This window comes from Netta rufina, assembly GCF_964035555.1.
Source record: "Netta rufina genome assembly, chromosome: 5".
Taxonomy (NCBI): Eukaryota; Metazoa; Chordata; class Aves; order Anseriformes; family Anatidae; genus Netta; species Netta rufina.
In genome coordinates, this window is record NC_140128.1 from 52,313,674 (window position 1) to 52,326,542 (window position 12,869).

Below are 12,869 nucleotides of genomic sequence, written 5' to 3' on the forward strand. Positions count from 1 at the left end.
AAAGATATGTTTCACCCCTACAATGCAAGTAATCTCAGGCTACGACTGGGTAAAATTAAAAAGGGATACCCAACAAAATTTTAAAAGAAATTTAAACAGAAAGAATAAAAAAAAGTACCTGCACATGCCAAAAAATTACAAAAACCCAATAAATACAGAAATTATTGCACAGTTAAAAGGCTCCACAATTTTTACTGCCTTAATCAACCCTCGGGTTTAATAGAACTTTGTAGACACAGGTTATATTTAAGTGCCAAAGTCTGGCACCTACCATAGTTATGCTAAGTTATGTTTACGGAGGCAAGTTAGGTCATCTTTTCTCAGTTGGCAATAGTTAAACTGTACAAATAAAATGTTACCTAGACCCCTGAAATTTAACCTAGCGGGGGGGAAGGAGGGGAAGGGACGGGGCGGGCGGGGGTGGGGAGGGGGCTTAGCTTCTTTCTGCCTGCTCAATTTTGACGTCATTTGTCAGCAAATGTTCTCCATGCCACTTTTTCATGTGTTTCTCCAGGGTGCTGTAAACACTGAAGGGCATCTGGCAAATGTCGCAGCGGTAGACCTCCTTCCCTATCTGGCCATGCGTTTTCATGTGACGTGTCAGCTTACTGCTCTGGGCACATGCATAGTTGCAGAGCTCGCATTTGTAAGGCCGCTCTCCAGTGTGGCTCCGACGGTGCACCGTCAAATTGCTGCAGTTCTTAAAGACCTTGCCACAGTACTCACATGTATCGCTCCTGCGCCCTTCCTTCGAGCTGGGTCGCCCGGGGCCCGGACCGCTGATGTGGGGGGTGCTGCCTCCGCTGGCCGTGCCGCTGCGCCCTGAGAGCCCCCCATCCAGCATGTCCCCCGGCGGGGTGGAGAAACGCAGGCTCCCGTTCTCTGACGAGTGCTCAGAAGAGGTGGCAAAGGGGGATTGTCGGGAGTCTGTGAATCCTAGAAATGGATCCTTCATGAAGTGCCTCGATGCTGCGTACCCTACCAGCCACTGGGAGTAAACGTTTTCAGAAGGTATTATTGTTGCTGGTGGCAAGTCCAAATCTTTCTCAACCTTTATTCTTTTAGATGAGTTGTTTAAACTGGGGCTTGTGATAGGTGTTGGCTTGCGAGGGAACAAGTTTGGGAAGGGCTCACCTGGGCCAAAGTTTCTTCCATTGACCGTCCCTTCCTCGGTGCGGTCCAGCTCTCCTACCACCGAGTCTTCATCACCTGTGTCTCTCGGACAGAGGTCTCGAGGACACAAGTCTCGCTGGTCAGAAGACCTTTTCATGAAGCTACTCCTCTTCTGTTTCTCAGCTAGCATGTCGTTGTATTGCTGGATGGCACCAAGACTTACATTCTCTATGACTTTTCCCAGGACGAGGGACTTCTCATCTGGCAGCGATTTGGAACCATTTTCTCTGTTACGACTCAGTTCTGAGTCCATACTGAAGCTTGACTCTGGCCTGCTCTCATTTTCCAGCTCCTCTTCCTCCTCCTCCTCCTCTTCCTCTTCTTCATTGTCATGGCCCAGGGAAGGATCGCTCTCATTCCTGAAATCTGTCTCACCGGATTTCAGTCCCTCTCCAGTGAGTTCACTTGTGCCTGGCTCAGGAGAACTCGTGGTGGACAGTCCATCGTCTGACCTGCCTGTCATGGAGCCAGCTTTATGCATATGCGTTTTCATATGACGCTTTAGCTTGCTGGCCTGGGAGCAAGCGTGGTCACAGAGCTGACATTTGTAGGGCTTTTCTCCTGTGTGACTGCGCCGGTGGACAATAAGGTTACTCTGGAACTTGAATGTTTTCCCACAGAATTCACAGGACTTGCTCTTGGCCTGAGGCTGGGGAGGCGTAGTGCTGCTGGGGGGCATGGGGGGCAGTGGTGGGGTGCTCAAAAAAGGTGATTTAGGACTTGGCTGGAAAGGATTCAACAGGCGATGCATAGGGTTGGTGCGACTGGGCGAGACTGGCGGAGGGGTGGAACTGTTTCCTGCCAGCTCTCGAAGCCTTCTGGAGAAATCCATCGCTGGGGACTCAATTGCCATGGGGTTTAAACGCATAACTCTGTCAAAGGCACTGGGATGCTGGGCAACTAACCCCATTTCTTCGGCACTAAGGCGATGTGGATCCAGATGATGACGAGGTGGTGGGCTGAACAGTGGAGGCGTGTTTGGGAGCCGACCCTCACCAAAGCCTGGGTGTTCACGCAAGATGGGTCCTGTCATCCGTAGAAGATTGAAAGGGTTGTTGTCTCCAAGGAAATTCATCAGCGGGGACTGTGCAACAGTCTCTGGTCCCAGAGGAGGAGGGATGGTGATGCGTGGAGTAAGGGAACTGTTTGAAGGGCTTGTTTCCAGGTAGATGCGGAATCCATGTGTGTTCTGGGCATGCTGAAGCAAGAACCAAGCGCTATTAAAAGGCTGCTTGCATGTTGTGCAAATATAGCTTGAAGGCTCATCTTTACCTATAAAAGAAAAACAGAAAGAACACTCAAAAAATAATACGGTGGAGAACATTTAAATACAGTTGGCATGCACTTTATTTTGCTAACACATTTCCTCCTTGGCATTTCTGAAAGAAGGACTTAATTGCAATGTATTGACTGATATAAATTGTTGAACAGCACATTTACTCACCACACTTATTCACTTAACATGTATGACAAATATCACACATATGCACCCGTGCTATATACATTTATATCCTCCAACTTGCAAATAAAACCTTTTATGACGCATGAGGATCCAAATCTTTTCACGTGTTTATTCCACAAAAAGGAATTTGTTTCAGGGGATTTATGGCTACATGTGAAAGTCAAAGAAAATGCGGTATAGTAGGTTTTATGGGGCACCTGCAAGCAGCTTCAGTATCATTTTCACTGTTTCACTTTATATTTTTATATACTTCATGCACCAGTCCCCTGAGATCTTGCTGAATTTAATTTATACATGTTTCAGTCATGCCAGCACTTCCATTTTTAAAATGCTATGTAAGTATTTAGCTGCACAAGTCCTATCTGAGTCAACAGGAGTTTGGAAAGTGTACCCTTGCATAAGCCACTTTGACATTATTTTTGCCAAAACACCAAGAAGTCATTCAAATGAAACATCCGGTAATCAAAGCCGACAGCACAGTTGCAATTAACAGTAACAAATGTCGGGCCGTGCTTCAACTGTGTCCCAAGAATTTCTGAGCCTGAGCCTGCCCTCCAATACAGTAACGCTCACTGGAGCCAAAAACATTGTTCTGTTTGCCTTTCTAGCCTCTTTGAACAACTGCATAAAGGTGGAAAGCATTCCTTTAACCTTGATTCAGCTTTACATAAAGGACAGGTATGGACAAGTCTGTGCTGCAGTCATAATTTTGCTAGCTAGAAAATTCCAGTCCCAGGCACAATATAAACTATGTGCTATCTTCAAAAAGCACTTTCCCCCCACACACACACCCAACTCTTTTTCTATGCCTCTGAAAGACTGCGATAAATTTATAAATAGCTGTCAACCTGAACATCATGATCCAGGATTTATTTTTTTTTTCTTAAAACAAGGGAGAGGTATCCTGAAAAACAACTCCCCACTTTGGAAAATCTACAAGTAATTTCTTGCAGGACAGTTTGTTTGTTTATGAAAGTGTGCATTTTGACCCCACTGTACCTAAATGCACTGAACGTCTTGCAAGTTCAAAACCTGGACCTGTCTCCCCTCTGTGTCTACATAGCACCCCAAGCCCCCCAGCCTCCCCATCCCCACCAGAGCGTGGGTCCGAAGCTTAGCTGTACAGCCCATGCCTAGATGGGGAAGTGTGATTCAGAGCAAGCCATTGCTTTAGTTTGAAAAGGGAAAAGTTTATAAGGTGAGCAGAACTGTATCATCAAAACTACCTTTGTGAAGGGAAATGACTCATAGCAGTCAAAAAAAAAAAAAAATCTGGGACACACCAGGAGAGGAAGGATTGCTGCTGGCTGAATTCTCCTCTTCTAGCTGTTGCAGGAACGGCTGCTGCTAACAAAACCTACAAAACCCTAGACAAGAAGACTAGAGGATTATCTGCCTAGCTATCAGACTGTCAGTCTATCTAATCTTGTCACCAATGAACATCCACAAAGGCATAAATGAATGAGCATCTATCAGATTGGGACTTATATACAAAGGTATGTGATAAATGTGGTGCAGTTCCTCCCACTCCTATTGATTTTGCAGGGCTGTTGCTGCGGATAGCAGTTTCAGACCCTGATTTCAGAGAATCCAGGTGTGTACAGCCAAGGAAAACTCTGCCCAACGCCGCAGGCATGTCCAACTGACACAGCCCCCACACCCAGGCCCTTCATGCTGTGTCGCACCGAATGCGCTCAGTTGCTCTGATTAATCTCTAGCAACCACTACTGAAGAAAAAAAAAAAAAGCTTGGGAGCTGTGTTCTGCTTGGAAAAAAAAAGTGCCCATAACTGCTATTGACACTAATGAAAGCTACATACAAACACTGAAAGGAACTGATACATTATCCCTTGAAATCTACTCAGCACTCAGGCAGTTAGGGAGTTTTATGTCAGCTTTGCAGCCAAAGCAACAGTAAATGCTCCCATTATTACTTCAAATATTTAAATTTCTGTTTCTTACAGAAATATGATGAAAATGTCTAGACGTTTAACTTTTCTTGCCCAGCAACATGTGTAGTATAAAAAGTGACAGAAATCACTGAAGCAGACTAAAGTATATAACATACTCTGTCAAAAGCTTTTTTTAACAATATGTTTTACCTCAGCTCACCCTAGAATAGATTTTAATAAAGCCCTTTCTGAAGTGTGATACAATAGCAAATGAAGTGCAGCATCTTACAAGGTCATATATCTTCAAATTAAAGAGTGCTCTGCACCCTTCACCTTCATTTTATCCACTCTAATTAATCGATTTATTACCCACAGCTGTTTGATTCTTTCATTTTTAAAGTCACAGCATGCTTTCTTTTTTGTTGTTTTTGTGTTTTTTTTTTGTTTTTTTTTGTGCGTGTGTGTGTGTTTTTTTCCCCGTTAAAAAAAATAAAGTATGTGAGTGTGCGTGTGCATGCATTCTCCTTGCTTAGCTCAAGAGCTGACAGGAGGAAGAAAGCAGCTGTGCATTAGATGGCAACAACAGCAATGCGTTTACTTCAGCAGTGGCACATATGTAAGGAGAAGAATTCCTGAGCAGGCTGAAGATCAAGGCCAATCTAAAACTGAAATGGCTGATTAAAAAAATTACCTTCAAAATGGCAGCTGGCTGGATTCTTGCTACTACACGTTATGAGGAACTGAGATGGTTTGTTTTGTTTTGTTCTCCAAAACTTCACCTCCATGAAATCCAAGTGAGGAAAGTAAAACCTCTCCTTTTTAGTTTTCTTTCAAACAGAGCAAACTAGTGCTATTAGTGATGTAAGATTTACAAGCTAGAAGTCGTAGAACAGCCTTCTCTTCCTTTTTTGTTTTATTTAGCTTTTATGCTCCTAAACACTCATCTTCAAGAGATCCCTGTACAACGGCAAAATTAACTGCAGGCTGCCTGGCTACCAATCTCTGACTGCTCTATGAGTGTTTGTATGTGTGCCTGTGTGTATGTATACATACACATATATATATAAAATTTCACAACCCTCAAAGACTCTCCCCAGACTCCTCCTTTAAAAAAATATAAAATACAAAAAAAAAAAAAAAAAAAAAAAACCACTTTCATTTCCATATTATCACTTCATGGTTATCTTGCCTAGAAGTTGCCCTGAGCAGTGTAGATGCTCACTTTTAAGAACAGAACAATGTCAAAAAGTCTTTGAAGATCCACTCCGAACATTTTTATATTCAAAAACTCACTAAATATTTTAAACATGCCCAGAAACAGCCACGTATTGCTCGAGAATGATCCTTATATTTAATAATGCAGTGCACCTACACTATAAAACTCTTTGTTATAAGACTACTTTTGATATATGGCTATCTTAATCCCTAGCCACCTGCACTGAAGTCTGTCTAAATACCCACTTTATGACAACTAGTCATAGAGGCTTTGCCATGTGTAGTCTTTATCGCTTTAGCATGTGCTTGACTTTGAGCATGGGAGTGATCAACACCAGAGAAACTTAAGCACTGGCTGAAGTGCTCTGTTGGATAGTGATGAAATTATTCATGTGCTTAAAGTTAAGCACAAGCCAAGACTTCATTAAAACTGTTCAAGGAATTGCACATGGGTTCAACCCTCCAGTCTGTAAATAGGCTTGATTTTAGCAACCAATGGCTCAAGTATAATTTTTTATCTTTATGTTGTGAGAAGGTATGATGAGACATCCAGGCCACAAACCCTGAGTACGTTGGCAGTGGTGGCTTTAAGACTGCACTAAATATGAAGTACTATCACTGGAGTTCAGGCACCTCACAGGTTTGTAGGGCTGAATCCTACTGAGATTCAGGTTCAGAAATCTTGACCAATGCTAGCAAAGACTATGAAATTAAAGAAGTAAAGGACCTTAATAGCCTTAAAGGTTACTCTGGTCCCATTCCTGAGCCAAGGGATGTCCATATCTTTGCATCTGTTCATACAGATGATGGATGCTCAATTACCCCACTTCAAAGGCCACTCAAATGGAGAGTCTATAACTTTTTTAAGTCTATCGCATTCTCTCACTTCTTTACTATATGAAGGTTGCCCAGTTGCCTAATCTAAACCTTTATTTCTGCAATTAAAGATGGTAATATTGTTTCCTACCTACATGGACATGAAGAACACAGGAAACAATTCAGTCTTCTTCTCATGGGCCATACAGATATCATCCAGCCCAGTGATTTGCAGTTGAGCCAGTTCATGTCTTTTAGCAACCCCTTCACCCAGCTCAATTTGGAAATATCAACTGGGAGAGAATCTACTGTGCCTGTCCACTGGGTAGTCTGTGGCAATGGTTGACTATACTCAATGTTAAAAAAAGCTGTCGTCTTTCTGATTCAAATTTCTGAGTTCAACTGCCAGCTATTGTTTTGTTATTTTTTTATCTGGTATATTAAACCCCCCCTAGTATTTTCTCCCAAATTAGGTCATTATAAACTACAAATTTATTGAACACTCACCTTTTCTGCTTATTGTGACATAAGATGGTCTCTTCCAGAAATATTAAAATGTGTTCCCTCCATTACTGCATGACAGATTATATTCCATTCAAAATGTCAAAGCCATAATGAGCTTTTTTTTCTGTTTCATGAACAGCACAAAACAAAGGTAAATTTGGATTCTGCTTGTCAAATTCTGTCCTTGTGGAGGGCACTAAGAACACACAGGTAGGTTTGCCCAGGCCAGAACAAGAGTTGCCTGGATCTGTGGACATTCATCCCACTGCAATGGCAGCCTGAATTCCCTGACTTATCTGTCCTCTGCAGTCTGGCTTGTATCACACAGTGATATGCAGATCCTCCCTGCCCAGTTGGTACACGACTTTCTGTACACCCTGAATGCTGAGCGTCTTTGCCCCGGAGATAAATTTCCCTCAAAATATCCTCAGTTATTCTGGATACCATCAAACAATAATCAGTGTGAGATAAGAACTGCTGAGAATTCATTATTTTCTGCTGGGCTACAGTGACATCCAGTGCCTTACAAAGCTTCCCCTCAGCATGCCTGAATAATTGCATTAGCTGTAACAGAGAATGAACTCCCTCCGACTTTTAATCACCCACCCCTAGCCCCTGCCAGGAGGGGCTGCACTGGATACCAAGCCAGGTCCATGTAACTACTGGCATTCTTTACCTCTAGCAATACTTTCCAGATAATGTTTCTGGTTCCCTTTACAAAGTTACAAAAGCAGCAATAAAAATATTAAGGAATTTTAATGCTGCTTTACTGCACCTTTAGAAGTTCAGGAAAAGTAGAAACTTGGAAGCTTTAAAGAAAGGACACCTTTTATTGTAGCACTCAGGAACAGACATGTATCAGGTTCCTACAGTCTTTCCACCAATATTACTCTCTTCTCCCACTTGATTTTTAATGAGCACTTAAATAATTACTCCTTGTTATTACGATGGTTACTCTAATAATACCAATAAATGTAGCGTAGATGCTCCATAAAAAACACACCTTTAATTGAATTATTATTAAATTAAAATGCCATAATTGAGAACACTAGTTTAACAAGTCTCCTTATAAGACCAGCTGACATTAAAGAGAAGGGTATTAAATACTAGAAAGATTTAGTGCTTCATACTGAAGAAAATATATGCTTGTACGTGGTTTGACAGGTCACCTAGACAAGGACCAAGTACTTTCCAGGTGCCTGCAGTATGGATCTGCAGTGTGAACTATTTTGGTTCATAACGAATGCATCATCAGGTATGTAAAAATATCTGTAATATAGGTCCAAAACAAAGCCATTACCTTCACTGTCTTTCTGCTGAAGAGGTTTTATAAGCCATATTACCATTTAAACTATCCAAGTTAGCAAGAACATTTAGTTACACAGTTTTATGATTGAATGCTGTTGAATACTATAGCTGAACGCTCCCAATATTCTGGGGGAGTTTTGCCCTCCCTGCATTCCTTAGGGTGTTTGGAAGTGCTGCTACCTCCATTTCACAGAGGGACTGACAGTCTTCACTAAAGAGACTGAGGTGTTAAGTTCAAGACCAAGTGGGAATCACCACTGCCAGGCCAACACCAGTCATTAGCTTTAAACACCAAATGCAAAGGAACTATTTCCCTTTATACTTCTCTTCATTTTAATTTGGTTTTGATAGCCACACGAGCTGAAGATGTAAAACAAGTGCAACTCCTCTACCCATCCCCAAAGCTAACACAATGCATCCATCCCTACACTGCCTTCTCTAAAAAGGGCTCGAGAGAGACTTGCAGCACTTCCTGCTGAGGATGACGGGGACTATCACCAACAATTCATAAAGTAAGCATCAACTGGCGACAAAAGTTGGTGCTTTATAACTTAGCAAGACGCCTGCAGTCTCACAACCTAAGCACCTCCAATTCTTCACTCAGATAAACAGCCACACTCTCTCATAAAGCTCAGCCGACCTGAAGTGCATCTTAGTCAAGGCGAGGAGATGAAGGTTTTAGTTGCAAGAGCCCAAGCATGAGGGGCCATAGAGCCTGTCATCATCTGGAAATGGGGAATCTCAAGATGAGGTCGGTGAAAGGGAAGAATGTGACAGGGGAACAAAGATTAAATGTTTTTAAGAGGCGGATGGAAAAATAACAGTGTCTGAAGGAGGCGAAGTAACTGAGAAGTGTTACTTCTCACTAACAGAATCCTGTCTCATCCCATACTTGGCCCTGTTCTCTTTTCTTGCCTTGTCCTTTGAATAGCCTATCTCCTCCAGTGCCATCTTCAAATGGAACAAAAATCACGACTTCTTGCAGTATTCTTCTCCCACACACTGCCTGCGTGCTTTACAGCCTTCCCCATCCTGTTCCTACCTTGACTACTGGGACCGCGCGTTCTCTACAGAGATTATGCAAGAAGATTCATGCCAAGAGCACCTACAAACCCCACAAGACCCTCTTATTCCTGGCTCTGATTTTAATTAGCAATGTGAATGTACTTGAGAGCTTTTTCCACCTGTTGAAAAAGATCTACAATAGCACTGGTTGACACCCCTATTGAAATATAATAATATTACACTAATATTAGTAATATGCTTAAACAATTAATTATTTATATGCTAAGGCCAACTGTCAAGCTCTGCCTTTGCTGTATTAAATACTTTGGGGAGTCTGTCTTGTTTTCTGAAGCCACTTGTGCTTTTCAGTAGTGAGGGCAATGCTGATCATATTTAGGAAGAACAGAAAGTCATCTCTTTATCATTCTTTTAATAATAAATATATCTTTGCAAAATAACCTATTTTATCATGAATGGAAAACCTAAAAGATTAATTGCCAATCATATCATCAAGAAGTCACACCATCATGCTGTTTATCTACAGCCAATCCTCTCACAATTCCAAGAACAAAGAGCATGAATCCTTGAATGACTGATACCTTAAAATCATACTCTTAGCCAAACTCTGATTTGAATTACCCTGCTATGAATTCAAAGTAGCTCTGAACCACCACTGCAGCCTTCTGAGTTTTTCCACATAAGTTATACTAGGTTAACACAAACAAGGATCTTAACTAGGCTTATATAATAATAATAAAAGTCATAACTTTTTTTTCATTTAACTTTCCCCAGAAGTATTTTATATGTCCTCCCCAGCATTTATGCTTACAAAAAAAGGAGTTGCAGGCAGAATACAGCCATGCATAACACAAACAGATGCTTCCTGCTTCTTAATGGACACAGGCGACCTTTGGCTGAAGATACAGCTTGTGTTCAATAGTCCCATTTTCTATGAGACTTAATCATACCTCAGAACTGTACTGCCAGATTCACTTAAATGAGCCAAATGCACAGCTCAGTTTAATTTCTAGTGCATTACAAAATGGCAATATTATATTTTTAGGTATAAAATGTCAATAGTCATTTTGGGCAACTTCCTTCTGGATGTCCAATTTCTCATTCCTTAACAGAGCTTGTGGCTTACTGGAAGTTAATGTTCAGCTTACAGAAGTGTAAGGAGTGCTTTTACTTAGTAAATAAAAAAAAAAAAAAAAAAAAAAGATGCATAGCAAAAACTGGACTCACAGCATAGGAATTTTTACCCAGAAGGACTAGGAAATAATAAATAAATAAATAAATAAATAAAAATAAAATGGAAAATAAAAAATGTTTGCCAGCTCTGAACACCTTCTTCTAATTGGTGTTAAATTCTAAAATACAAAGGCAATTTATAAAACCGAGAAAGGGAGAAGTGTGAAAAGTAAGGAGCAAACAGGAAAATCAATATCAAAAGATCAATAGTGAATGAGTTAACTTTTAAATTAGCCCTTTGTGATACAACTCTTTCAATTGACTCCACCTTTAGCATCCAAACAGCTTTGTGTCTTTTAGTTAGTTTCTTTGAACCATCAGCTGGCAGATTGTAAGGACACTTTACAAAACTACTGCATAAAATAGTGAAAACCATCAGTGAAAATGGGGAACATAATACAGGGGGGTAACTGTACCCACTGTACAGATGAAAAGACCATAGGAATACCCCTGGCTGGTGGTTTTATATGTAGGATCCCATTTACTGCATTCATGAAAAACCCTTGTACTGCTCAAGGACACTTTTAGGCCTTTTCTTTGCATAAGGTATTCAAATGCATTTGAAATAATGTCAGTCTTTTCTACAACATATGAAATATGCCAGCAGCTTCCCTTTAAATCGGTTTCCTGTAAGTAGTTTTGTTTGAAAACTGGCAAGTGCTGGGATTTTTTTTTTTATTTTTTTTTTCCCACAGACTTTTCTAAGGTGCCATTTTCTCCTCTTACAAGCAGGAATTCTGCGTAATCTGAATAGGAGCTTAAAGGAGGATGCATAAAGGAAATTGTCCATGTCATATATGGAAAAATAAAGAGTAAACCAGGAAACAGTAAAAGAAAAAAAAAAAATAGAAAAAGCCAAAGGGTGAAAACAAATTTCCTTCCCTTTTCTTTTTTTTTTTTTCTTCCTTTTTTTTTTTTTTTTCTCCCCAGGAATACTTCAGTCTGTTTTACTACAACTATTTCTTAAGGGTATTAGGTGCCTATTCATAGTTAGTAAATGAAATAGCATTTTTGTTTTAATTCATTGCTTCTTTAACAAATGCTAACTCCCATCTCTGCTTCTTTAAATCCACAAAATCTCCACGTTCAATCCTAAGAAGTAATATAAAGGCTGTAAATCTTGTTTTAATGGAATGTACATTTAGCTATGAGGAGATAATTGACGTTATGGAGGGCCTAGATGCTGAATTATATAGGTTATCTAATACAAAGGGGACTCATTACTGAAGCACTACAAACAAGTAGTAATATATGTATATTGTTCTGAGTGGCGTTATAGCAAAAGTGTTCGGGTCTGCAGGGATTTATAAAACACAAGAAAACAGCAGACATGCACTTGTAAATTTGTCTCATTTGTCTCTGAAGTTAAAGGTTATTCCCTTGATCTGAATTTGTAATAAAAACATGCTAGACTAAGGTTTGTGGAGAATGTTTGAATATGTAAATTGTGTATAATGATAGGCAATTATAGGGTAAAAACTGGACCTTATGAATGTTACAGAATTGCATGGAGCATCAAAGTATTTTCCTTCAGATGAAATATTTATCTTTTATGCATGTTATAAGCACTTTTTCAAAGGTATTCAGCAACCTATTTGAGCAGAGAGTTGACAAAAATCAAACCATTACAACCGACTAAGACCGTGGGCTTATGCACAGGAGAAGCCACAGCTTTTTACAAAATATACATAATAAATCTCTTGAACTAATGGTTCCGGAGACGGATCCTCAAGGACAAGTTCCACTGATTTTCACTCTCTTAGATGAAAGCTGGTCAGATGTTTCTGGATTTTTTTAAAGAAGATTTGGGGGTGGAAGCGTGGGGAGGGAGGCTGGGGAGGGTAACTAGGTAAGAATGTGTATTTTCCTGGACTGATTCAAAGAAGCCCTATTTCCCCTTCAGTTAGTTGGCTGCTATTTTCAGGAATTAAAAAAAAAAAAAAAAAAAAAAAAAAAAAAAAAAAAAAGGAAAGAAAGGATGCTGCATCAAGATAGGCAGGAGTAAAGCTGAGAGATGATACTGTAGTTTATGTTACTGAAGATAAGGTTTTCTCCTTCTCTGAGCACGACAGTCTGTTCAGGTTAACCAACTGCAGTGTTAGAATAACTCCAGCCGACTTGTCACAGAGTACAAAAGTCATCAGCAACTGAATGTTCTTTTCTGCACCGCAATTAAGACGAATCAATACGACGTGCCACAAATGGTATTTTACTCTCAATAAGAACTCGGGCTGAGTTTATTCA

At 40.5% G+C, this 12,869-nt stretch overlaps 1 protein-coding gene across 4 annotated transcripts in view; it reads right to left on the bottom strand.

Annotated features, from left to right (window-relative positions):
* Positions 1–433: 433 nt before the first annotated feature.
* The window catches only part of BCL11B (BCL11 transcription factor B), a gene marked incomplete at both ends in the record, with an annotated part of 90,202 nt that continues 77,766 nt past the window's right edge, over positions 434–12,869 (bottom strand). For all 4 annotated transcript variants that reach the window (XM_084288212.1, XM_084288210.1, XM_084288211.1 and 1 more), the window contains one exon: positions 434–2,445. In XM_084288212.1, coding sequence (XP_084144338.1) covers positions 434–2,445 — 2,012 coding nt within the window. The remainder of the gene's footprint in view (positions 2,446–12,869) is intronic.